The following is a 27712-nucleotide window of genomic DNA, read 5'->3' as shown; positions in this document are numbered from 1 at the left end:
GAAGGGGCGTGTCTATAACATGACTGACAAGAGGCCAATCCAAATACAAACAAACTTTCCATCCAGACCGGAAGACAGGTTTTCAAACTGTTTTTTTCCCCCAATACACTTGTTCTGAGACAATGGCTTAAGCTTTTTTTTTTTTTTTTTAAATCATCTATACATAATTTTCCACATTACTTGTACTAGTAAGAAATGAAAAATATTGACTATTGCAGCTTTAAGCTAGAAGAACAGCATCATGTCAGATCTAGAAGAAAGACTTAGGGTTTAAGTATTTAATCCACAGGCGACATTATGAGGCAGGACACGCCTCGCTTTGTGGAGGAGACTGACTGTAGCTGAATACATACGAATATTAAGTCAATATCAGCAAAATACGCTAAAACTGCATAACACAAGCTATAAAATTGGACGGTAATGAACATGTTTGAGGATGTCTGAGGTTCGCCATAGCGCTCTCAGGTTTTGAGGCTCCCACCTTTTTTACCTCTCGCGCTCTAATTGGTCGCGCGCTGTTGTTTCTCCGCCGAGCTCGAGGATGAAGCGAGCTGAGGAGCTGAGGAGGAGGCATGAATAAGTAAGGACCAGCCAAACACACACACACACACACACACACACAGTCACAGTCATAGTCACACCACGAAGCTGGCTTTCGGAGCTAACTCTGGGCACAGAGAGGAAAGAAGGAATAAAAGACAGAGCGTTTAAACCTCTGGGTTATTTACCTCAGGAGCACATCTGGATCAGAACGGATTTGTTTTCCTTCAGCTGAATGGTGTGGCAGGTAAGACAGCTTAATGAATCGACTCCTTTAATTCTGTTAGACTCCCTGAGTACAGTCAGAGAGAAAAACTGCAACAAAAGGCAGCTTCATTTCAATTTTTCAACATGAGAGATATTATGTTAAAAAAAAAAAATCTAAAAGTTGCAATTCAAGCAACAGGCTTTTGTTAGCTTTTATAGGTTTAAGTTAAAGATTAACCCTTTGTTGTTCTGGTGTCCTCTCAAGAGGCTGGCTCTGTAGGGGTAAAAAAATATTTTTTGTAAAATAACTCAAATATCAACATTATTATTATTATTATTATTATTATGTGAAGTGAGTAGCCTGTGTAGGAGGTGACTATAATATAGCATTTTTTCCCCTGAAACAGCTATACTTGGGCTCACTGTAACTTTCATATTATACAATCTATTATTATATCTAAATATATTTTCTTTTTTTTGTTTTTCGGCATTGTTTTAGATTTAAGATAACCACCCTGCCTTTAGGCAAGACTTTCCCCCTGTAGCTTACTGAATACAGAAAAATGTAATAATAATAATGTTAGTTTTCACTGAAATCATTTCACATTTACAGTCTGTAAGGTTAATAAAACCCACAAAAAATGGTTATTGGTCATTGCTTTCTAATCATCATCATCTTGATGATCATCATCATTACCTGACCCTAATATAGTCCACTGTTGAAACTTAAGTAAAGAGAGTCCTCTTGAGCAAGCACAGGCATCTGCGTTTACAAAACTGTGTCCAGCCTTCAGGCTGAATGATAAGAGCCTGTACGGATCTGCTTGTTCTCTTGAACAACAATAGCACTCGGGAAATGGATTCTTAATGCCCGTTCTTCACGTCACAACAAAGTCCTCAGTGTTTCTGACCCACAGAGTGGCATGTCCCTGCCCCCTCCCTGTCTCTCCTTGAGGCAATGTCCAGCAGCTTTAGCACTCTGCACTCTTCCTTTCTCCCTCGCTATAGGTACAGAAGAGGCTCACTGGCTTGATCGTCTGAAGGAATGCAGGTAGTCAGGTTGAGAATGACCGCGTTGTGGCCGCTAATCTTCCTGGCACTGATGCAGTTTGCAGATCCTACAAAAGGGCAAAGTAAGTATGTGTATCTGATGGTCCCCCTGCTTGCTTCCATGTGCAGGTTAAGTTCTTGCTCATATCACTCATTATGTGGACTGCCTTTTTTTTTGTCCAGCATTTCTGTTTTTTAAAACTCTGTATCATGGACTGTAGGTGAACAGTTCGGACATTTACCTTAATTGAACTTTGATTAAAAAAAAAAAAAAGCATCTGAGCCTCTACAAAGTGGTGTTCATTGGTTATTTCAATGGTATAAATCTCTGACCATTGATCAGTCTTTAGAAAGTCCAGAGAGAGAGAGAGAGAGAGAGAGAGAGAGAGAGAGAGAGAGAGAGGAAAAAAGAAGACTTAAGTGTACACTTGGTTGGTCTGCTTGGAAGGAGCCTTGTATTCTTGCCAGTACCCAGACTACTGCAAGGTATAAGCACATGGATTATTTTCAGACATTTTCTCTCTTCAACCTCTCCCTCTCTCTCTGTCTCTTTCTCTCTCTTTCTCTCTCAATCCCACCTTCTGCACTCTTTGATTGACAAACAGGTGTACAGTTGTCTATTGGTATGGAGAACATTGTTTAGCCTACTCAATCTCTCTATCTCATTTAACACTGCTGCACTGCTGGCAGGATTTCCTTCACCAAAAGAGAGGAAGAAGTGAGAGGCATTTAGTGTGATTCCTGTCTGTATGTGACTGAGTTCTGCAATGGCTCTGTAAAAATCTTCTACATGTAAGGGTATAAAGTACCCCCGAGATAACTGAGAGAAAGCAGATCAAGCAGAAGAAAAACACGAGAAAAGTACAGCCTATATCTTACAGACAATGAGAGGATATGTGTCACGTTGGCATTCTGAACAGCAGCACCTGATTGAAGTCAGAGAGCAAATCTGCAGAATGGAAAATGTGTAAAAGTACATAGTGCAAAACTTGCTGAATATGAATGGGGAGTATCAGATGTTGATGAAATCCATTTTGAGTGCAGCGTGATGAGACTGTGTGGGAAGACTATTATACCCGACAGCATCTATCTTCGAGTTGTCATGAAATATGACAAAATTCAAAGTGAACATCATCTCTAAGCAGACTGTCTGGAATCTTAACTAAAAACCAAAATGTTTTAACCAGCTACACTTTTAGACGTAGTATTTACTTTCATACCAGTTCACTCACATGGTATGATTTTACACATTGCTCTGGAACTAGACTAATCTTCTCTCTGCTGGGTCGGTTTTAGGGAAAGTGAGAAACTGTCACCCATCCCCTCGCCTGGCGCCTCAGCGCAGATTTACACTCTTTTGCATCTCATTAATACCTCTGAATATGTAGTGAAACAGTCTTGACCCATCTGTCTTCTGTAGGTGTTAATATTTTAATTCCCCCCAGCAGGGATTTCCATGTTGGTAAAAGATTAAAGTTCAAAAGAGGCCCATGTCATTAAAGTGAGCGGAAGAGTCATGATAAAAGGAGTCTGTGGATTTGGAGTAAGTGCTCTCTGCCACAGTCTTCAGATGGATGAAAAATAAGCTCATCAAAGGCTGGTGGATTTGCAGCTGTGTGTGTGTCTAATATACAAAGATACGTGACCTCCTGTTCCTACCTTTTTGTTATCTTTTCAATAACAAGTCGTCACTTGTAACAATTAATCCATGATGGCAGTGGAGAGTTCTCCAACCACAGTCAGGGAGCATTTTACTGTCAAAAAATCGGTGGAATCACTTTTACGAGTAATCCTCTAGGATATGACCAGATTTGCCAGGTTCCCTACTGCAGCACTTTTAGGACTCAGGAAATGGACATGACAGTGATATACATTTGTATCACTCAGACCCCTTCATCCTAAATCGCAGCAGTAGTCCAGAACTACTTTTTCAGGGACTTTTTCCCCACTTTGTCTTATATAAAATGTTTGCAATGTGCTCTTATACAAGCGGATTTCAATTCAGCATCCCTCAAAGGCACAGGTCCTTTTTGAGAGTGCAGAAATGAGTGTGGAGTTGATGGTCTCTTCAGAAATGAGTGTGGAGTTAATGGTCTCTTGAGAAGAGAGATCTCTGCCCCCTCAGTGAACAAATCGCAGCAGAAATCCAATCCTCAATTTCAGGTTGGTGAATTTAGAACAGTTTTTGTTTCTTGTAGTTTTTTCCCCTTTTGTCCTTTTTTTGACTTTCTACTCAAAACTGTTCATCTTTACATGCCCACATTTAGTGTACAGTACACTACACATTCTTCGTGTTTGATCAGTGTGGCAGCATGTAAAGACATTATGGGGATTCTTACTTGTCTATGTGTGGAATTAGTGAACGAAACAGTGCTTTGGGGTTTCATTGTGATTCGGCAGGAATGTGTGTGCACTGGGTGTGGTGGCTAAGCACATGGATAACACTTTACAGCTTTTTAAATCTGATTCACGGTCAGAAGGATTAGTTCTCCTCTAATGGTTAAATATTTTGGGAGACCTGACCTTTTATCAGCTTTTTAAAGGCAAAAAATGTATTAGCTGCTCATAAGAAGGGTTGTAAAATGGTGCTTTCTGTGCTGGCTTTCCTCCTCTGTGAAATCACTAGCTAGGGATGGGTATTGACTTAATGACAAGCTACAAGGTATATTTTTCACCCGGAATTTGAAAGGCTCAATTCATTGAAAAAAATAAAGTACATTATGATGAATATTTGAATGGGAGAAAAAAGCACATTCAAAATGCAGACTTTTGCAGACTTTTTTGACTTTCTCCTGTTCCTAGAAAAATAGTTCAAATTTAATTTTCTGTATGTGTAGTAAAATGGTAGTGATTTCACAATAGAACTGAAATGATCATCTAGTTTTGGAATAATACCTATCCCTGGCTATTAAAGTAGTGTAGTAGTGTCTAACCCGGGTTTAAAAAGTGGCATTTTCTTCTCTAACACTGCCTTCTCAAACCTTCATACCATGCTTCTCCTGGCCTTACTCACACTATAATATCATGAAAGTGATAATGATATAATTTTACATACAAAAGTAAACTAGCCTGAGAATGTGGAAATATTTGTTTCATAGCCGTTGCCTCTTCACGCTTCACTTCACTTGGTTCAAATGCACCTGATATATACTGTAATTACATGCTAGTATATTACACATGGTCCCTGTTTAAGGTAAAGGGAATTTTTGTTTTTTAATCACAAAAGTATTGTTTTATAACAAAATATAATTCTTTTGACATATATTGTTTCTCTTCCAGTTGCAGGCCCACGAAGACTGCGATTTAAAGTCATGGGTCCTGACAAGTTGTATGTGTTATGGAAAGAGCCAAAGGGAGAATACAATGGCTATAGATTTATTTACAACAGTGTGCCGGGTAAGAATCATGAACACGTCTAAGAATAATGATGAACGGCTCTTCATTCATTACGTCTAAGTGCCCTTTTGTGCCTGTTTGTACAAACCAGGTACAAACCAGAAAAGATCCTATAACACTTACAAGCCTGCAATTTGCACACATTCACATAAAATCCTGACAGTTTTCCATTTAACCTGATGGCACATATAGAGCTGCACATTATCACAGCTGGTTATCACAGTGAAGGCATCTGAAAAAAAAATTGGAGCCTCTAACAAAGCACAGAAATGTCTGATCAGATCAGCTCATTATACTGCAGCTGTAATATGTACCACATTGTGTAATACATAAAACACACATCCTACTACAACTGAGGCATGCAGCAGTGTAATCAGAGTACAACATTTTGTCCATATTGTGTGGCCTATATGACTGTAGATTTTCTGTTTTCAAACACTTGAAGCAGGGCTTGTTTTCGACTATGATTTAGCTTTGGATAACATGGACAAAGGCACAAACCTTGGCTTGTAGCAAAGCTTTGTGAGGATCAGGGGCTTATTAGCCACCGGGTCTCTAAGCTTGCCCCTTTGTTAAAGGCCACAAATCTTTTTCCTAGGGACAATACCAGGCCATGTCTGAACATGCTGAGAGCATTCTTTAGCATTCCTCTGCGTATATTGAACCTGGCAGGTCTGAACGACCATTCCTCATTATCCAGTTCAGAATGAACAGATGGGAAGGGCCATCATTTCTGTTATAGCAGCTTTTTCTCTGTGACCAGAGTGGTTTTAATTGCTGGAATTAGTTCCACTGGAAGAAGTGGGTTGTTGACGAGATGGAAGGGGTTGAATGAGGACATGTGATAGTGTAAGTCAGTCAGTGAGTGCAGACTGCAGTGTGTTTTTAAGGGGCAGGTCCGGAAGCTGAACAGGTCAGAATGAGGTCACCGTCATATCGTGAGTTTACAGTATTACTGTCAGCTGAGTGTGTTTGAAATCCCATAACTATACTGCCATCCCTGAGCTATGGAAGACAGAGAGAGAGAAAGAGGTCACATGAGGTTTACCCTTTGTAAAAAACCTGACTCAGTCCTAAGAGTTATGGCTTCCTTGATTCGAGAGCTAAAGGACCCCCGCATAGCCTGATGCTCTTTGCTTGTCAGATTTGGCTTGGATCTCTGCTGAACGCTAAACTAAACAAACAAAGTTAAACTTTAGATTTTGGCTCACGATATTGGACTCAGTGTTGTCTGTCCAAATAAAAACATAGAAGATTAATTTTCTCCTGAACACTGCAGCTGGAAGCATCAGTGTTATTGCATATCCATTTTCAGTCATTGAAGATTGCTCTATTCCCTCAAAAAAAGACCCCTTGAAATTTAAACTGAAAGTCATATATATCAGTATAAGAAATCTATATTGTCTAGAGGAAATATCCAAAATGAAACTTTTGAATACTTTGATGCCCTCTCACCAAGTATTACACCCGGGTAACACTTTGCTGCCTGCAGCATTTTTTTTTCAATTGTTGTTAAGAAGTGCTGACACATCAGCAAAGGAAAATTTTCAGCCCTTGAACCTCTTCGGTCTTCTCTAACCCCAATCATGCTCCAAGTGGCCGCTGAGCAAGCACAATTTAACCCATTCCTCAATCAAATTGATTTCTTGGTTGGCCATGAGGATTTAAATCAGTATCATTAGTCAGTGGTCTGATTTGGAGAGGCAATGCCAGGATTTCCTATAGAGAAATGGAATTGAGTGGAGTCATAGCAGAGTTCTTTGTGTGAAGCCAATGGAGAGGTGTGTGAGGTTAAGCAAGTTGTGAAACAGAGCCTTAACAACATGAGAGAAAGACTTGTTCAAGGCTGATACACAGCGTGTTTAAAAAAAAAGCAGAATGTCATTCTGAATCACATGTGTTCATAGGGACGGTGATGAATTTTATTGAACTGGCATGTTTCCAATACATAAGTACACCCGTGTGGTGTAATACGATATATTCATTTTGGTATCTACAGGGGAAAGAAATTCGAGATTTCTTTATGAGCAATTCAAATCGAAGACATCTACTATTGAATTGGAATCTGCATGTTATTCATAAAGCTGTCACACACTGATTTCTTGCAGTTTCACATCAAGTCAGTATAATCGCTTTAAGCGTCACTCCATTCCTCTCCATAAGAATCGACAGAAAGTTTTGCTGTACACTAAAGGTCTATGAATTAAAGGGAAAGGATTATAAAAAAATAAATGTAGAGAGTGTTACATTTTGGTTTGGACAGTATTGCTTAAATATTAAATATCAGCAAGACTATGGGGTGCTTTTTAAAACAAATATTCCATTCTACCCTTGATTTAACCCAGAATTCAATCCCTACTTCTGACAAATTTCAAAGGATTTCCCCAACCCTGTTGGACTTGTTCTATCAGGACAGACATAATCACATCCTTATAAATCATTAGGCTGATAATTGCATCTCGATTCTTGTCACCAAACCTCCCAGCAGAATCCTTATTACAGAATTGCGCTGTAAACAGATTGCTTCCACACCAGTTGCTTGACATTGAGACTCGAATAGGCAGTTCGAATAGGGAATGAGCTTTGTTAGAGTTAATGAAAAGGCATAGTAATGCATGCTAATGAGCTTTCTGTCAATGATTTCTGTCTGATCATAGATGGAGAGAGGAATGAGCTTCGAATTGGAAAGGGTCAAACCAAGGCAATAATAAATGACTTCAATCCCACAAAGGAGTACAAAGTCAAGGTTATAGCTGTGAGTGGAAGTCAACAAAGCAGAGCACTTGAAGGAAGCTTTGGAGGTATGGAAAGCACTCACAGCATCATTACAGTCTTCTTGCCTTTACTGTTTGCCAAATTAAATTATGTTTGGATGAACCACCATCTACTTTCACTACTGCTTTTGCCGTAATAATTGCTACGTTAAAAATAAATTGTAGTTGTAGATCGAATAGATTTGTTCATTGTGTTCACTTATGTTACACTTATCTTGAAAAATAGCTTTCAATATGTTGGACCTCGGATACAGATATGTGTTCTGAACATGCTGAAATATTTATGTTTTGCAGCTCAGGGCCGGGAATTTGAGAGAGAAAACACCCAACCACCGAGAATAAAGGAGATGCCTACAGAGGATGGTATTGAACTATCAGGAGGTAGATCAAAGAGCAACATACATAACTAGTCTTTTTGTTTCTCTCTCACATACACATTTTCTTTTGCACATGCTCTTTTTGTCCCTTGAAATCATTATTTCAACTTTGCCAATGGGAAATGCCCCTCTGTCAAAACCTTTGAGACTGGCTTTAGACATCAGTGGAGTATAAGGATTGCAGTCAAGTGAATTTGTGGAGGTCGACGCTCTACCCAGGCACCTCTGCTTCCAGCTCTTCTGTCTCTTGATAGAAAAATGTGCATGTTCATGAAGCCAAGGTCAAAGATAATGATCTAGTTTGGAAATTCAGAAGTCTCTCTAGGCCATGCTTCTGTCAGTTATGTGTGAAAGTGTTTATTTTTCCTATCTAGATGGGTTGTTCTTGGCCATTTATCCGACAGCAGTCTGTGGCGTTTGTGTTTATAATCTTATTACAAGGTGCTATGAAAGAAGAAACTTTAATAGCGGGTGCTATGAGTGAGGATTAAAGTGTACTTTCAATATCTGTGTGATCATCTCTGAAAAAACAAGTAGACGGTTGACCGTGCGGGAGCATTATCACAGCGTGTACAGAATAGGTATCCAGGCTGATCAATCAGCTCAGCTGCAGCTGCCGTGCGGTGCAAGTGAAGACTGTTAGAGGGTCTAATGGGTCGAGCTGTGGCCATTTGTTTTCGAGAGTGCAAAATCCAATCTGTGCTGTGAAGGGTTTGAAATATGCTGTGGGGCTCTGTGGTATGCTTGGGCCCCTCATCAGGACCACAGTGTGGTGAAACCATGTGGGAGAAAAGCACATGAAGTCAACATAAGCTGCGTTTTGTACGCATTGCTCACAGACTGTAATTTTGGACACCTCTGTGGAATGCTGCCCGGTAGCACAGATTTAGACTAAGCTTCCTCTTATGAAGCTAAGAAAGCTTATCAGGGTGTTTTCTCTCTCTAAACTGCTATAATTAAGAGGCTAATATGGACAGTTTGGCACACAATTCCACATGTGTGGTTTTGGGGCGAAATAAAAAGGCCAGAGGGACTTAAAGAAAACAAGAGAGAGGCTACTAGGCAGCTCTGGGCAATGCTTTTTTATAGCCTAAGGCTACTCATGCTGTGACCTAGTGTATATTGTTTTTATACTGTTTTTATTTTTATGCCAGACAGTGGCATTTTGTTTAGTGTGGTGGTGAGTAAAATAAGAACTGGAGTAAGACGCAAGAGTGCCTTTGATGAAATGAATTCCATAACAAAGAAGTCTCTTCAAACACAGATCACGTCTGATGCTCAGTGTGAATGATTCTGAAATCTTCATATTTCAATTTTAGCTATCCGTAGAAAAGCAGAGAAAGGGATTTTCCCTCATGGCCACCCACCTTAGAGATGGTTTAGCTTGTTTTGTGTGTGTGTGTGTGTGTTTTTGTATGTGCTGGCTGGTGTTGTGTGCTATCACAAGATCACACTTCCTTTTGAAGTGGCTCTCCTGGGATCCTGCCCAAATAGACAGAATAAAAGTAAACAAGTTCTCATGTGGGATGTGAATCTCATATTTGAGGGGTATGATTTAAAAAAAATATATAAAAAATCAGATTCTCACCGCTGATGAATGATGCGCCAGCTCTTCAGAGTGTTGTCAGCTTCAATTCTCGCAACATTAAAAGCCTAGAGATACCACCTGCAATACTGATTCATGTTTAACATCTGGATGTGGCAGGCAATCACCAGCAGCATCTCCCCTCACACCGATATCAAACAGCTGTCTGTTGGCTTTGAGTCGGAGAGGTCCAGAAATTACAGCATGGATAGAGAGAGGGAGGGCAGCAATTGTTTTAGGAGAGAGAGAGAGAGAGAGAGAGAGAGAGAGAGAGAGAGAGGCGTCGCCTTCAGAAAGCAATTAGTTTGAGACTCCAGTGCTGGTTAAAGCCACCTGGAGTAGCATTTTTTTTTTTTTTTTGTCTGGGCTTGTGGTAAAAGGTGGTGATTGTCAGAAGACTCATCTGTCACACGTATAAGCCTGTGAAGGAGACAGAGGTGTGATAATGGGCTTTGCTGACTTTTTTGGCCAGAAGGCAGGACACTGGCGAGCAGCATGGAGGAAATGCAGCAGGACCTGCACCTACTGTAAACCTCCTCTGAGGCAGACACAGTCAGAGACGGAGACAGGGTGATACATCCCCGTTCCCATGAGAGGTACAAACAAGCTGGCAGAGCCATGCATAACGTTGGACTCTCCCTAGGTGGCCCTGCTTTTTAATGGAAATGTGCAGTGTGGATTCCCTTAGTGATTTTATTTATTTATTTTTTTTGCAAGAAAACACTTTTAATGAGGGATCCCTGCTATTGGAAGCCCTGGACAGAGACGGCTGTCCTCTAGGGCTCTCCAGTGAACTGCATTAGCAGCGCTAGGTGCTGTGGTGCTGAGAATGCTAATTTTTGGTCTTAGTGCCAGGGTGCCAAGCTTGAACAGCTTTCCTGATTTTAACCACAAAGATTTTAGAAGTTTCTCTAAAAGAGACATCACAGCTCACTGGAGGAAAAGGCTGATAGGCAGAAAACGAGGCCTCACTCACTCTGGGAATCAGTAACGCAAGTCCTCTTATCTATCTGCATGTTTGTCTGGAATTCCGATGAGAACAGTAGCAAGGATTTTTGGCTTCTATGCTATAATGAAAGAATTGAACTGTACATATTTTTGGACTGCAAATAATATTAATTATGTACTTATGACATGAATTCAATAATGTTTCACATCTAGGAAATTCTAATCATGTCCCCTTGTGCACGCTAATTGAAAGGGCTGCTGTACACTGTATCACAATTATAAGAGTATTTGTGTTATTGAGTGCTCAGTTTCACTGCTAGACACTGAATCTGCTGTTTTCATCAGCTTCAGCTGAGTGTTTAAAATTCAGCTCTGATAGCTTGCCTTAGTACAACAGTTTCCTCCTAATCTCATACTGATCGAGCGAGTTTGTGTAGAATCTGTTTTGTTGATTAATTTGGGGCTTGTACTCTGGTGTAATGCACACAGCCATATGGCCAACAACAAAACTTCAGCTTTCTAAAACCCAAATCATGTCACTGAATGGAATTAGAGTTAGCCGCAATGTTGTAACAGCACAATTCTGGCGGTCAGTCGTTTACTATGTTCTGTTTCAATTTGTTGTATACCACGAAAACAACAAATCAGCTGGCCATCATTAAATTGTCTGACCAAGACGTGTACATTAATTGGCTTTATTTTTTGAATTAGTTACCGTTATGTTTGATCAAAGGTCTTTATTTCTCATGTGGCCTAGTGGAAGGGTAAGATACTTTGAGAAGTTTATTATCTGCGTCTAAACATTCATTTGCATGGTCATGTACAGACAAGTGAAGATGCAATCATGCAACCCAGCTCCATCTCTTAGGTTCTGGTTTGTTTATTGATCTCCCTGACCTGTTCATCCATTGCTTTTGCTGGATGATGAGCAAATTACATTTGTTGTCTGTGAGGTTGAGTGTGTGTGTGTGTGTGCGCGTGTGTTTGTGTGTGTGTGTGTTTGAGGGGAGGCACTGTTCATTTCCAATTTAATATCTCTGACTATAATTAAGGTAGAGGGCAGCTCAAGGGCTACTGATGCAATCATAGGCATCTGGCATATTTTCTGGAGACTAAACCTGACTGTGAGCAAAAGTAGAAATGGTCCTCGCTTACAGCCATACCAGCCTGAGAACACCCAATCTCATCCGATCTCGGAAGCTAAACAGGATTAGGCCTGCAAGCTGGTTTTAAACTGTGTGATTAAAGCAGTTTTTTAAGATTATTACTTGTCACACTGTGGCAAATTCTAGAAGAGACTGCGCCATAAGGTGCTGTCCATGTTAGATTATACAGAGAAGATCCTCTAACGATAGACTTGCACTTAAAGAAAAGTACTACGTCCTGCTTACTCAGAGTGGGCTTGAGGTAATTTTTCGGTTTTTAGTTTTGTTTCTGTCCATTATCATGTTTGGCTTAGGTGTTGCCATTGTCGCTGCCGTGTACTAACACCTGGCTTTGCACTGTATGCTTTTCACCCAGTTTTGCTGATGCAGATAAAATTCGCACATTGTAAAAGAAGTCTGTGGTCGTAAGTTGAGACTGGTGGATTTAGAATGCATAACGTGATGCGTTCACCGGCAGCCGATTTTGTGCCGCTGCGATCAAACACAGCTGATCTCAACTCACGACCAAAGAATTCTTTTATGATGTCTGATTTTTCTGTGCATCAGCAAAATTGGACCAAAAATCGTACAGTAATAAGCCAATTTTAGTAGTTGGATGTGAGAAGCGCTCCTCTTTTTTTTTTTTTAAGCATTTTGTGCATTTTCATGGCATGGAGCATTGCCATTCATCCCTCACACCTCTAATGGGGAGGCACAGAGCCCTGAAGACAGGAGATGACTGTTCTTGGATGCATAATATGGAAGTGTAAATGTGTGTCATTTGTTAATGAGGGGAGGATTGTAACTCCTCTGCATACTGATTTTAGCCCTTGTGCCTCTTTCCCTCTGCTTTTCTTCTTTTTTAAATGTGCAGATAGATATTTTGTCTCATCCACTTTCTCCCAGTGTCTGTCCAGACAGTTGTCTCTGTTTAAACATGCAGAAATAAGTTACTGTTAGCACTATCCTCCATAAGCGAAGCAGATGTGTCCAGAGATGGGCACCACTCCTTCTCCCCGCCTCTGTTTCTTTCTCTCTCACATCCTTTTCCCCTCAAGGCTTTCCTTCGTATCTTTATGAGTTTGAAGCTATACTGTCCTGCAATGATACAGGTGTTCTTTCAGTATTTTTTCTTCAACTGAACCTGTAAGATGGACAGCATCTTTCCGAATACCAGTAGTAAAGCGTTTTATTCACTACCAGGTATTTAGCCAACATTTTATATCACAGTATTCTCATCTTTTTGGATGGTAATGGTGTATATTGCAGTGTATACACGTTTGTAGATCCAAATGTAACTGTACATTGAAAGGCTAATGAAGTTATGAAGTCTACAAACTTAAATAATTGTGCAATTAAGGAATAAAACACAAAGGTGCTTGCTGTTATAGGAAAATAATCAACAATGGGGTGGTGTAATAAGGCCTGTAAAATGCAAAGCATGCCAATTGTTGATTTTCCAATAACCCCTAAAATGTTTTTATATATTATACTACAGCCAGTTTCCAACAGTTAAAGTTATTATTAATTTATTATTGAATGATGACCATACTTTTGAACTGTTTAGTTACATTTAATGTGGAATATCCACGAGACAAGTTAGTTCCTGTTGTCACTTATTAATAGCAGCTGTATAAACAGTCATTCCCTCAACAGTCTCTCTTTTCTTCTCTTTTCTGAATTTAAGACAAAAATGCATATTACTGAGAAGCGTGAAAGTGCAAAAAATTTCCCTGTGGTAGAAAACTTACTGACTGTTACCAAGCATCTATACTCGAGATTCCTTCCATAAATGTTAAATATACATCTCCAAGCTTCACCATATAAACAAATCTACATTTTTCTTTGTTTTCTTTGTGGCATGTTCGCCATACAAATCGCTGTGAATGAACTGTTACTACAGAAACAATAACGTATTAGAATTAGCACATTAATATAAACCTGTGATTCAGGATTCATAATGAATAATCAGGAGGTGCTATGCAACAATTGAGTAACAGAGATTTTGATTTTGTGTGCATACTGAAAGAATTTTCTTTTTCAATAAGTTCTCTAAGTAGTAATTAAGTAGTAAACTGCAAATGCCTTCGTTATAGCTGGCAGCACGTCAGAGTCGTGCTTTCTGTTGAGAATTCAACAGTGCTGTTGTATAAATTGAAATGAAAGAAGAGAACAAATGTCCAAAAAACAATTGAGTAACAGAGATTTTGATTTTGTGTGCATACTGAAAGAATTTTCTTCTTCAGTAAGTTCTCTAAGTAGTAATTAAGTAGTAAACTGCAAATGCCTTCGTTTTACACACGGCTTGTGGGAATAATCTTCTAAGTAGCACCAACATAATAAATGCCTGAGTCTTACATCTACTGCGGCCTGATTTTAGCTGACATCCAAATTTTTTCAAAGGGTGCAAACACCCCCTTTTGTTTCCACAGCTGTAGATCTGAAAAATCCTTCCAAACAAATGGCTGCTATCCAGTGCAGAAGGCCAGCACCGGCTAATGGATGACTTAATAAGAGGCTCTTAGGTGACACTCCTTACACATCAAGTCAGCCAGTAAGGCTGAGGCAGTGCTGGTCATGAGGGGCAATATGGTATAAAAAATGGTATAAAGATGGTATAAAAATGTAAATTTTTTATACCATCCATCAGAGCTTGAAGGAAATCCTGCTTGCTACAATAAATTCTTGCATTATTATTTATTTATGCTTGGCCTCTCCCTGCATGGATTCTTGATCTCTTTGGGGGAGTTTTGTATGAGAGCTGTCAACCAAGTGAAAACCACACTTTGCATGCACACATGCACACAAACTTGCACATGTCCTCTCACACAGACAAAATGCAGTGCAAGGACGTTGTCTGATTTGCTATGATGTGATGATGAATGTATAATAAGGCAGCTAAAGGACCATCTGGGGAAGACAGGGAATTCTTCTGGCACACATATTTCTTGTGCAGGCATATTGGGGCAAATGCCACCAAATTAACTACACTACTTTAAATGCTGATTAAAAATAAGTATCATTGTGATATGTGATGGTTTTCTGTTCTTCTTCTTTAGTAGGGCGGTACCTGAATACAAATACATTATTCAGATTGAACAGATAATGTGTTCTGAACAAATATAAGTACAGATACAAATATAATGTGGACTATTTATTTCCCCCTTTGTTAGGAAGCTTGGCAGAAAGTAAAAGTATAAAAGTAAAACTGTGTTTTTCTGTGTGCATCAGGACTGGGTTCCTATGGGTACCCATCCTTAGTAACTGCCTCATCTGTGTTGAAGTGGTTTAAATTATGCTTCTAGTTTGTCTATTTTTTTGTGAAACAGAACCAATTAAATTTCTTAAAAAATATCGAGGGCAGGTACAAACTAAAATAATAGCTGTGTGGGAAAGATTAAAAAATAACAGTCCCGCACTCATGTCTCGACCAATTATGAACTTGAGTGATGTAGCTGAGGTCGAGGAACTGTCAGAGCCAGAATTCACAGAGATAATGATGATATTGCTGGCATTTGTCTGTTTTTTTTTTTTTTTTTTTTTTTTGGTGTATTACAAAAGAAAGAAACCCCGTTCTGGTTTGGGCCACATCCACATATTTTGAGCAATAAACAGATAGAGACACAGATAGTGTCACTGCGTTACACCATTAATCTTTAGGTAAAACTACAGTTCTGCATAATTCATTGCTGTATAAGGCAGTTATAAAACATTATACAGTGTCATGAAATGCAGCAGAATGCTTATTGATGCTACTCATTAATCTGCTGGGAAAACTATACCATAAATTATGTCTCACACACACACAGAGAGAGAGAGAGAGAGAGAGAGAGAGAGAGAGAGAGAGAGATGCACTTACTGCATAGAAAATTCTGTAAAAATAGTGGTGAATCTTGGCTCGCTGAAATACTGCAGGCATTTGGGACACTTTGCTTCCCTTGACCTTCACGAGAAGGACCAGGGAGTCAGCTTTGCCATATCTAATTGCAGTAGCACTCTAATTTGCGAGTACTTAGCATAAGATGAGTAGTTCACTCATCGCCACAGTGCGCAGTGGTTAATCCGGACGCCTCTCTCTTTCTGTTTTGCACAAACACTCACTCTCATATATTCACTTTTATAGCCCATGTGTCTGAGCTTGAAAGCAAGAGTGCTAATGTATAGTGTAATGAACATTGTTCAGACCTGTGACGGATCTTGTTCTGCAGATGTTAATAATAAATGTTAGTGGTAATTAACCTCTGTTTGGCACAGTTCATGCACATGCATCTGATGCTTCTACAATCTCAGAAAAAAAGGGTACTAACCACAAGCGTACATCTTTTGTACCTTAAGTGTGCAGGGACAGAAAATATGTACTACTTAATACTTATGACTAATTTAGTAATTAATTACTAATTACTTATTAATAAATTACTAAAATACTTGAGTTATTGTACTTCTTCACTATACTTACTCATAATTACTATATCAATATTATTTTGTGTTATTTATACTTGACTTGAGTGTTATTGAAACCGAATATTTGTCCTCTTTATTTATTACATTTCTAGGACACATATTTCAATGTATTTAAACCTTCAAAGTACTCATTACAAAGCTTGAAGGTCTCTTCTTCTCTCAATGACTGTACACTATACCTCAGCTGAATGGGCTCCCATGCATTTTTTTTACAGTTCAGTTTAAAGCATCTAATCAAGTTCACCGTTATCAAGAATTGTGCATCTACAGTTGTCAGTGTAGTTAACACTATAGCTATCTGTGTGTGTTTGAAGATAGGTAAAACATTGGACTGTAGTGTTGTAAATGTCCCTGTCCCTACCACAGTATAATATGCTTATGTAAAATGAGGTGTCTTCTTTGCATACCAAGAAGGCATCTAATTTGCTAAATTTCTCTAATTTGCTAACATTAACTAGCTATATTAAACTAAGTTAGCCTGTTTTCTTTCCTAATGCCGGGTTAGACTAGCATTGATTCCAGTAGCTAATATAATTAGGCGCCAAATTCTAGCTCTAGTATATATTAATTATATTAGTAACTATTAGTTATTTACAGGATATTTTATTTCTGATTAATTCATTAGCAAAGTATGTAGCATTAGTCATGCATATGACCAGCAAACATACAGAGATAGAATGACTTTTCAGGCAAAACAGTGAAGTTTCTTATAATAGGGTGAGGTAAGTAATAAATTTAGTTTTCTCGTTAAACATGACATTATTTAATTCCATAAGTTAAACTGTACCTTTTTAAAACTTGAGTACATTTGGAAAGTATTTTTTTATCTGGGTTTTGACCTATTATCTAAACTTTCACTTCAGTATGCTTTCTCAGTACTTTTTCCCACCGCTGTTAGTGTGTATCTTTTACCTAGAAAGGCTCATGTAAGGTTCATCATGTGAAAGACAGACTTTAAATGTACGAACAAAAGTATACCCTTGAAGGTGCCACCCCAGTGATAAAGAAAGGTACAGATTAGTACTGTTTTTTTTTCTGAGAGTGTGTAGGAGCACACTGTGATTAGGCTCCATGCTGGAACTATACTTCAACTTGGTAAACTCTTCACCTTCATGAAATGAGGAGCATCAGAGTGCTGACAGTAAAGATTATGCACGCTAGGCAGAACTGAATAATCGGTTTGATTGTTTCTCTTTATGCATAAAGCACTGTAAATTAAATTCCATCTTACCCTTTGAGGAGATGCAATTGGAAGTCCTGTACTGTCTGCGGTTTAATAGACAGCTTGACTAAAAATGTTCATGAATTATTTACTGAATAGTTTGTACTGTTTGAAAGGAGGATGCGTGTCTGAAGGATTAGCTGTCTGGAGAGAATAATGCATGAAAAGTATTCTCAGAGAGAGAATTTAATTTGACTGATAAAATTTGCCAGTTGCTGAGGGTTAAAAGTATTCTGACTCCGAGTAATCACAAACCTGTTTCTCACTGTGGGTGCAAAGAGACCTTTAATACCAAGACTGTATATTGTGCAGCTGAGGAACTGAGGAGTTTGGGAATTGGGGGTGACACGTGCACTGTGTCTTCTGGACTGTGTGTGCTCCAATACAAACCCCAGACTCGTGTAAGCCAATCCTACCAGGCCAGACACAGTCAACGTCTGTGCTTCTATAAAAATCATCAGACACCGCATGAAAAAATACAAAAAATCAAATAAATAGAGGTCTGACGTACAGAATGCTCTATTTCTTTTGCAGATCCGTTTAGAGGTTTTTATAAAAGAGCAGCCTGGGATAAATGGTCGCTTAAGAAAGAAATATAAGCAGAAGGCAAATGAAGTAGGAAAGCAGCTTTAAAATGCCCTTGACATTATTAGCAAGTCTCTGATGCAATTATGAAGTAGCTGTAGATATGTGCTGGGGTTTGGCAGCATAACTGGGCTGGTCTGTCTAGAGGAGTCTTGTCTGATGACTTTTCAGTGCGAACAGAAGGATCATGGAGTCAGGGATGGGGTAGATGGGGTCTGGATGTTGCTGTGCATTCTGCAGTTAGACAGTTGGATCACTGTAACAGAGTAAAACAATAATACTGAAAAATGTAGTATGTGCAAATTTTGAATAGCTTAATTTTGAAACTAGATTGAAATAAAAAGCAGTTTTCTGTCGAAAGTCTACCCTTCAGGCACCAAATGCTTAGTCAGCAGCAGCAATGTCTGAGACAATGAAGACAGAAAAGCATCCGTGGCCCAATTTATCAGCTATTGTCAGTTTTTAATGTTTAAAAGGAAACAGTGTGATAATGTACTGTAAATTATGCAAGCCAAAGCCATTTCACAGCTCAATATCCAACATGTACAGGTAAGCTATTAGCTAGCTGTGTGAGAAAGACTAGCCTAGACCAGATTGTTTGATGTTTTACAGTGTAAAATCTCTGTATTAAACTTAAGATGTCACTTCGATGTTCAGTAGAGATTGCATGTTGTGTTAAATATATCTAAGTGCTTCTACAGCCTATAGGTAACACTCAGGATAATGTGTAAGGGGCATCTTTGCTAGATAGCTAACCATGTAGCAAGAAACTTCATTTAGCTAGCTAGCTTCTAATCCTAGCAAGCTACTGAAATCCAAATAAGTTAGCGAGACAGGTAACTTTACCTTTGGTTTATATACTGTTGATAATGGAGGTGGTGTTCACTTTGACATAGCTCACTTGGTTAGTTCCTCACAGATTGTGTCAATTGCAGATATGTAAAAAATAATTTGGAAAGTAATTAGTCAATTTTTTTTTTTTTTTTAACCAGATGACATTGCTTACTCTTACTTAAAATTCTTGATCATTACTTTTACTTTTGCTCAAGTGAATAATTACTGGAGTAGCAGTACTTTTACTGACTGTGATTTATATTCTTTGATGACTGAAAGTCAAACACAGTATTTTTCAAAATCAGTAGTCATCCTAGGACGCATGACTTGTCTGTTAATGCAAGCAGTTTGGACTGAATGGACTGATTAAGTAATGTCAACTCTTCTGAACAAAGCCAGTCTTTCTCTGCTTATTGCCTGGCTGTTGGTGGTGGAGCAGCACAGCCCATAGCAACGGAGGTAGACAAGGAGTGGCTGTGGTCTACATTCTTTCGGATAATAGAGAAGTCGGGAAACGGGAAAAAAGACTTTGATTTGAGGTCTTTGCTTCAAGCAGTTGAGCAGTGTGGGCGCTGAGTGGCTTGAATGGCTGAATGGTATTTAAATATGGCGTTTGGAATGTCTTTTTCTGGTCCTGCTGGCAGCTAGATGCTCTCTCTCTCTCTCTCTCTCTCTCTCTCTCCCTCTCCCTCCCCTCCTCCAGCAACAGTTTCTTGGTTGTTTTAACCCAGAAAACCACTATCTTGATGAGGGACACTCATGTTTCTTGCATATGTAGGATAAGCAAGTTGTGTACACTCCACATAACTAAAATCTGAAGATCTGATTTTATTATAGATTTTATTATAGATATAATATTCCTGCTCGTAAATATTTATACAGTGCTGCACATTTTTTTTTTACTTCTGTATTGCTGAATATAACGGCTGAACAGAATGAGCTTGAAGGCGATAGATCAATATTTATCCAGGCAATTTCATTCTCAAGTGAATTTTTTTTTTATCATATAGATTTCCCTGTACATTTAGTAATACTATAAAAATGCATTCATTAAGAGAAAGTGGTTATGAAGCTATATTTTCTCCATTTACACTTTTTAAGAGTGTGTATATGGTAGGGCTGGACAAAAACAAGTTTTGGATTTATTCTGGACTTTATTAAGGCTAAAAGGTCATGCTAGTCCATCACTGTCATGGCTAATCATATTTTAATCATTATTGCAAATTCAGACTCTGTAGATTGTAATGAATTCATTTCATTCAGTAACATGTCCACTACAGCTGAACAACAATATCCAATTTAAACAATGCAATGCTCTACTAAACAGAACATGCTAATAAATTACTGGGGCTCCTGCCGTGCATGATGTGACCTCTTATCATCCTATCAAGCTGTCTCGATATCGATTACTAAACTCAAAACACTGTGCACTGTGGACTAAGCAGAACTAAAACATCAGTCAAATGGCAGTTTTTTTTTTTTTCATCACCTCAATCATGGAAGTTTCTTTGGAACATTTCCTAAAGACTTTGTTTGTGTGTTTGTGTGTGTGTGTAAAGATCTTTCACTTGATGAGGTTTTCTCAGTCCAAATGGAGCTGTCCTTTTTCATGATGGTTTCTTTCTGCCCTCACATTACTGATATATGGGGTCAGGCAGCTATTAGGAGCTGTAAGTCTCTCTTTCATTCTGAACTTAGACAGCACAATGCCTTTCAATTGACCACAAGACAAAAGGCCAAGGGGGGTGCGTCTTGCCTGAAGTACCCTGAAATCAGGCTTTTCCTTTTTTGTCCTTGCTTATGGTGCACATTAAGTTTTTAGGGCTTTCACACATGCAGCATTTAGTTTGTAAGAGAACTCTAGTGCGACTTGATTGCAGTGAGAAAGCAATTCAACTCTCAATCGACCCAACTGCAGGAAATTAACCCAGCATGCCATGTGCACTGAAAAAAAACAAAAGATTTAGTGGTTCAGTAGATATGACTAAAACAGATATGTGATTTTTTACAGAAAAAAGCACATTAATAGAATCTTTCAGTTGTTTTAAATTCTGTAGTAAATTAATTCATGTAAATATGTGGCTAATACCCAAAGTGTATATTCTACATACTTTACTGGGCTAAATTTAATATTATTTTGTAAGTGCCAACAAAACTAGAAGAAAGAAGTCACTAATTTGGAGGTGTGTTTTTTGAACTTGATTTGCATGCGCGTTTTCATAACTTTAAACTGATTTAATTTTGATTTAATAATGTTTTCTTGGGTCACCCTCTTTGTGTTTTTTTAGTCAGATGTATGGTTTATATATATATATATACACACACGTGTGCGGACGTACACTTAAGTTAAGTAGTCATCTTGGGTTCCTCTAGTTCAGTCTTTGTTAAGGCTGATGTGAGTGCATTTATTGCAGTGGGGTATTACTTTTGTTTGGAACCATTTAAGTTGTTAGTGACCAGTAAATAGTAATGATAACGTTTAGGTGATGTCTTCTTTTGGAGTTGAAGTTTATGTAGTTCATTTAAGCTCTCTTGTATGAAATAAATAAGTAAAATTAAACCTTGGTGCTGTGTAAACCTTCCTTTAAAATATGCTTAGTTAAATTTATTAAGACCTCATGTGTGGAAATTGTTACCACACCTTTATTGAGTAAATCTTTCTTCAATATTATTTTCACTGTAGACTGTGTTCACTGTTCACTGTTTTCTGAAGATATGAGCTGCTAAAAATGGCACAAACTGAGACAGACATGCAACATCTTCTTGATATTTGGACTGAAAACAAAAGGAGGAAACAGATGCTGGACGTGACATACAAATACTAATTATTTATATAATTATCAAATCATTTACTTAGCACCTCTGTTTTAGCTCTATGTGCCCCTTAGCCTTTTTTCCTTTTCGTTTTCTTTAAGTATGTGCATTGTGCAACCAAATACAGTATCAATTTAACTCTGATTCAGACTTAGCAAAAGGACTGATAGGTGTAAAAGTAAGTTTACTTTAGCTTCTAGGGTATTATTATCTTTTGCTCTGTTTCCTTTTTTCCTGGACACCTCTTTAACAGATATTGCCAGCAGAGACATAACCGAGAGTTACAGTCTTTACTATTGGACGCCAGCACAGCAGATTAATAGTGCAGACACATGGGCCTCAGTGGACTTGGGCAAACTAACATATTCACATAAGCCTCTTCACACAAACAGTATGTCCTCATTTGATGTCTTAATGCCACAATGAATCATTGCTGATGATTGTATGTTGGTGTGTGAATGCATAAGCTCATATGTGAAAATGTCATTAGAGAATAAAAGGCCATAATAAATGAAGCTGTATATGTATAGAATATCTTATTGCTTATCTTGCTTGTTTCTCTTTAATTTCATGCTAATCTCACCTGCTTGTATGTTTTTTCCTCCCTCCAGCATGTGTGTTTGTCACAGACTCCTCAAGGAAACCCCAAGCCATATATCCGAGAACATCGATGTGCTCTTACCAGTATTCTGCTATCACATGACCTTGGGCTTCTAAGACAGAAACGTTCTCTGTTGCCGATTCTCTGAAGCTCACAGGGATTAGAGCGAATCGATTTTGCTGGATCAGTTATGATCCTGATGCGTTCGCTCCACTGTTTCCCATCAGCATACTCAGGCTCATGCTCAAGCTTCCTGATAAGGCAGAGCAACCTCGTGGTTCATCTCCATCCAAATAAGTGGATCTCTTGCTGTGTATTTAATGACCTTCTCTCTCAGGATGCTCATTCTTCCAAGTTCCCTTGATTTCCTTTCACAGTGTTGTCACAGATAGCAGCTGAAGGTGTAATGGTGTGCAGCTGCATCGTGTAATGCCACAGGTCATACAACATCTGTTTGGTAATAGAAATGGGAGATACAGAATTTAATTTAAAAAACAGGCCAGAGAATGAGCTTTTATTGAGCACTTACACACACACAAGTGACTTGCTTACCGTTGCTATGAATCTCAGAGGTGCTGAATTGACTTATTTTGTATTTTCAATTTAATGTAATGTACTTTGGCACTTTTTGAGTACCTGACATATTAACCTTTTTATAGCATCAACACTTATAGATAGGCAATTTGAGAAAACACAAAACATAAAATCACCTCCAAATCAGCTCTCTAAACTATTTGCAATTATCATTGCAGCATGACTGCTGTATATCTGTACAAACTTTCTGCATATGGGCAGCTTACTACTACTTAATATAAGTTATATTTAGAAAAAGTCTAAATTGATTTGACATACTATTTAAGGTAACAAAAATCTTCAGAAGAATTTGGAAAGGTTCTTAAAATAATTATGTCTTACCCTTTATATGAAAGGGTTTATATTCAAATGTACAGTGGCAGCTTGTTCATAGGGGCAGGTGGGGCATTTGTTCATTATTAATCTTCATAAAGTCCTCATTCATAACTCCATGCATTTTAAATTTGGTGAAATACTAATTACCTCTATTGAGTGAACAACAATTTAAAATAATTTTGCTATTTGACAAATATAAATTAAGACAAATAAGCTGATATTCTGGTGATTTCCTCAACTTTCTAGACGTTGCGCAATCGTGGAGCAGCGCGCTCACAGCCCCATTTAGTTCCATTCTTCTTCTTCTTATTATTATTATTGCACCTAGTGGTCAAAAATAAGAACTGCAACAAGCACTAATAGAGGTCCATTGGGGCACTAATCATGCTGTCCCATGCTGGCTCTTTTCAGTGGGCAGGACAGTTAATGACAGCGTTGCCAGGAAAAAAAGGAAAAGTGTAGGTGCAGACAGTATGTCTATGATGTACAGAACCATTTCAATTGTAAGATATATTGTAAAGATTGGGAGAGGGAAAGGAGTGGATAATGTCTGTACATTAGAAATGAGTGTTCACCACTGGGACCTTGTTTCAAATGCAAAGGCTGAAAAAAAGAAGAAAAATATGTCTCCCTTTTCCATTGTTAAATTTGAGATCGTTTCAAGTCATTTGTGTGTGTTTTTTTTAGATGTATTTGGCCTGGAAATTTTGCTGAAACCTGGCAACCCTCGTTAATGATATTATAATATTAGCTCTCTGGGAAACACACCTGCTGTATCAAACACAGTTGAACAAAGGTACATCTGAAACCACTGAGAACAAGCTGCTAGACTGTATGCTGGATGACTATGTTATTGACTTCCAACTGCCTATTACAAGATTACTCTAAAAATTCACTAGATATTAACTTATAGCATAAGTCAAGTGTGATGTGATAGTCTCTCGGCTTAATTTTGTTGAGGCTATATCGTTATTAATGCCACCCTGCATCACCATAACCTATGGTCACAAGCCACTGCTGTAAATCTATCAGTATATCAATAAATATTTAATTACAGATAATACATGTTGCAATTTATTAATAGGCAATTCTTAGCTACACTTGTAATACACATCCTTTTCAGCATTCTGTTAGTGTGGCTTGTTGGGTGCTGGATTTCAAAATGTTTTGGAGAGAAAGTGACATCATTGCTCTATGTATTTTCCTACAAAAAATGTATGAGATATAGAGAAATGGCTATATATTATGATGTGGGGGCACAAGAGCCTGTTTTACAAGGCGTAAATGGCTAAAGGAGGAATGCAGCACACTCCCATGCTCTAAACAGTGTCTTGTGTGTTTCTGCAATTTCTAAATTTACTGCCTTCCCTGAGAGCTCCTCCATTACTGCTCATGTTAAAAATGTGTGTGTTTATAACCCTCTGGTGCTGAACTCTGGTGGGGATTACTAGGGAGAGGCATTGCTCATGCACGTAAAGCTAAAGAATGAAAGGAGCAATCTATCTCTTTTTAAAGATTCATGTATTGTAGCTTGAGTGAAGCCCAAAGCAAATCCTCTGCAGTTTAAGAACATGTCAAATGACAGTATGTTTGACTTGTGTCTTATTATACGCACAAATCATGTTGTTATATTGTTCTCCTCATCTCACGTTACTGGAAGCTTTGTGATTTAATAAAAATGTACCTTCCCATTTGTGACTCATGTAGATTGAGCAATTCCATTGCACTATTTTCGAGGACTGAAACCTGCACCTGCATATCCCATTTTACATTGCCATGTGTGTTAAATGTGTTCTAGTTATCAATGTGGATCCTGTGTCTCTCTGTTTCTCTTTGATCCCTCTGTAGTGGATCAGTTTGTGTGCACCACATCTGCGATCGCTGATATTGTCATCCTGGTAGATGGCTCGTGGAGTATCGGCAGGCTCAATTTCCGTCTGGTGCGCACATTCCTGGAAAACCTGGTTAATGCTTTCGATGTGGAAATTGATAAAACCCGTATAGGTATGCTTCTTTTGCTGTCCTTTCTCTGAATCACCATGACTGTGATTAGCAGTATGTTGTGGTTTATTTTTAATAGTAAGTTTATATGGATTATCATGTTTTTGATGCTCAGGACTGGCCCAGTACAGTGGAGATCCCAGGATTGAGTGGCACCTCAATACCTTTACCACTAAAGATTCTGTCATTGATGCTGTCAAAAACCTGCCATACAAAGGAGGAAACACACTCACAGGTAGCATACTAGCAGTATGTAGAGGACTAATAGGATACAGATTCTGGTTGTCTTGTTATTTTTAAATTTGGTGTGTCCACAGGTTTGGCCCTTACATACATTCTGAAGAACAGCTTCAAACCAGAATCTGGTTCTCGAAGCAACGTTCCTAAAATCGGGATCCTGATCACCGATGGTAAATCTCAGGATGCTGTTGACAGTCCTGCCCAGAGCTTGAAGGATGCCGGTGTTGAGCTCTTTGCCATTGGTAAGAGAAGATTCTTCATAGGGCTTTGTGTACAAAGCCCTTCTGTCATACAAATACTATAAAGTTTATAAAGTGTACATTAAACGCAGCAACACTTACAGGTCATGCTTAAAGTTAATTATACCACAGCACTGTTGAAATTTACGAGTCTAAATGGTCAGAAAGTGTTGATTATTGAAGTGCTTTGTAAGAGTCAGAGGCGATGCTGCTAGTTTATATTTTCAGATACTGGAAAGTCTATTGTTGATAAATTGCAATGGCAAAGAGGAATACAACATAGTTATTGATCCCATCATGTTTTATTCCTTGCATAAGTAGATGTGAGACATATATGTTTTGAAGCCTTTCTCTTTGGCTTTGCTGTTGAAACGTTTGAGCAATGTTTACAGAGTGTAGAATATGAGTTGAAGTCTTTGTGTCTTTATAAACGTGTGTGATTATAACTGTGTGTTTGTGTGTCTGCATGTGTGTAGGGGTAAAGAACGCAGATGAAAATGAGCTGAAGGTCATTGCCTCTGAGCCACACGATACACACACCTACAACGTGGCCGACTTCAGCATCATGAATACTATAGTGGAGGGTCTGACCAGGACTGTGTGCGAAGGTGTAGAGCAACAAGACAAAGAGATCAGAAGTAAGTACTTGGTTATACAATCTGAATTTATCATTGGCTATCGAAATTTTAACCTAGGCACTACATACTCAGCTGCAGAGGTACTGGCACCCTTTAAGAGAATATGAATATAATTATATACATTTTATTAGTAGTAGTAAAATTGAATCTGTTTTTTTTATTTAAACTGCTTACTTTTCTGCTAACGAAAGATGATTCATGTAAGAACTTAATTTGTTGTAATAATAGTGATTTCACTCAAAAACATATGGAGGAAAAAAGATTGATGTCCCTAAAGAATATTTCAAATAAAGGAAAACTAGTTGTCATCTTAAAAAATGTTTTATTTTTAAACAGCTCCAAGTGTCCCAAAACCACTGTCAAGAATATACAGGATTTTGAAATGTTCTTCACAGAAGAGTGGTCCAAGCTCCCTCTACAAATATTCAATCTTGTTAGACATTACAGGAAGAGGTTCAGTGCTGTTATTCTCTCCAGGGCAAAGAATCACCAAATATTAACTCTAGGGATGGTCAGAATTTTTTAAACCAGTGTCTGGAAGATAAAATGATTTACATTATACTTTACATTTTTACATTACATTTAAATTAAACTAGGTAGAGCCCATGTATATTTAAGCTCAGAATATTGCCAGTTGCATCTGTTATTCCTTTTATATATTAATTTTGCCAAAAACATTTGAGATGACTGTACTGTTATTAAAGTAAATGTTGCTTGACTGACAGATTTTGTCATTGTAATGCCTCTAATGCCATTTCTACTTCTTCTTTCAGGAGATTCAGTCCCTGAAGACACACTAAACTCTCCTCAGGACTTGGTGACGTCTGAAGTGACAGCGCGAAGTTTCCGTGTGTCCTGGACCCATGCACCAGGCAGTGTTCAGAAGTACCGTGTGATTTACTATCCCAGCAAAGGAGGTCAGCCAGAAGAAGTAAGTGTCTAATAGGTCTATGATGCAGTTAGACTGTAAATTATATGTCAACAGCCAAAGTGCTACTAAAATTTAAAGGTGTAGTTTGTAAATACTTAGACCTCTCTGCTGCCTACCAGGTGAATTGCAGTTGCAGTGAATATCAACAAGTCTTCCTCTTTCTGCCGATCCAATCACACATTTTTTTATGTATTTAAAAAATAGTGAGATCCACT

At 38.4% G+C, this 27712-nt stretch overlaps 1 protein-coding gene across 5 annotated transcripts in view; it reads left to right on the top strand.

Moving 5' to 3' along the window:
• Nucleotides 1-202: 202 nt before the first annotated feature.
• col14a1a (collagen, type XIV, alpha 1a) overlaps nucleotides 203-27712 on the top strand; it is a 90213-nt gene continuing 62703 nt past the window's right edge. For 2 of the 5 annotated variants that reach the window (XM_026939729.3, XM_053233016.1), the window contains exons 1-10: nucleotides 204-787; nucleotides 1756-1880; nucleotides 5077-5193; nucleotides 7851-7994; nucleotides 8262-8348; nucleotides 25297-25452; nucleotides 25565-25684; nucleotides 25767-25931; nucleotides 26405-26566; nucleotides 27340-27497. In XM_026939729.3, the coding sequence (XP_026795530.3) occupies nucleotides 1793-1880; nucleotides 5077-5193; nucleotides 7851-7994; nucleotides 8262-8348; nucleotides 25297-25452; nucleotides 25565-25684; nucleotides 25767-25931; nucleotides 26405-26566; nucleotides 27340-27497 (1197 nt within the window). In that variant the 5' untranslated portion in view covers nucleotides 204-787; nucleotides 1756-1792. Of the gene's footprint in view, nucleotides 788-1755; nucleotides 1881-5076; nucleotides 5194-7850; nucleotides 7995-8261; nucleotides 8349-25296; nucleotides 25453-25564; nucleotides 25685-25766; nucleotides 25932-26404; nucleotides 26567-27339; nucleotides 27498-27712 lie in introns of all 5 variants that reach the window. The other 3 variants (XM_053233017.1, XM_053233013.1, XM_053233018.1) reach the window with 3 other exon arrangements.

The sequence above is a fragment of the Pangasianodon hypophthalmus genome, chromosome 1 (assembly GCF_027358585.1).
Source record: "Pangasianodon hypophthalmus isolate fPanHyp1 chromosome 1, fPanHyp1.pri, whole genome shotgun sequence".
In the NCBI taxonomy this organism is placed as follows: Eukaryota; Metazoa; Chordata; class Actinopteri; order Siluriformes; family Pangasiidae; genus Pangasianodon; species Pangasianodon hypophthalmus.
This window is presented reverse-complemented; position numbering and strand designations above follow the sequence as displayed.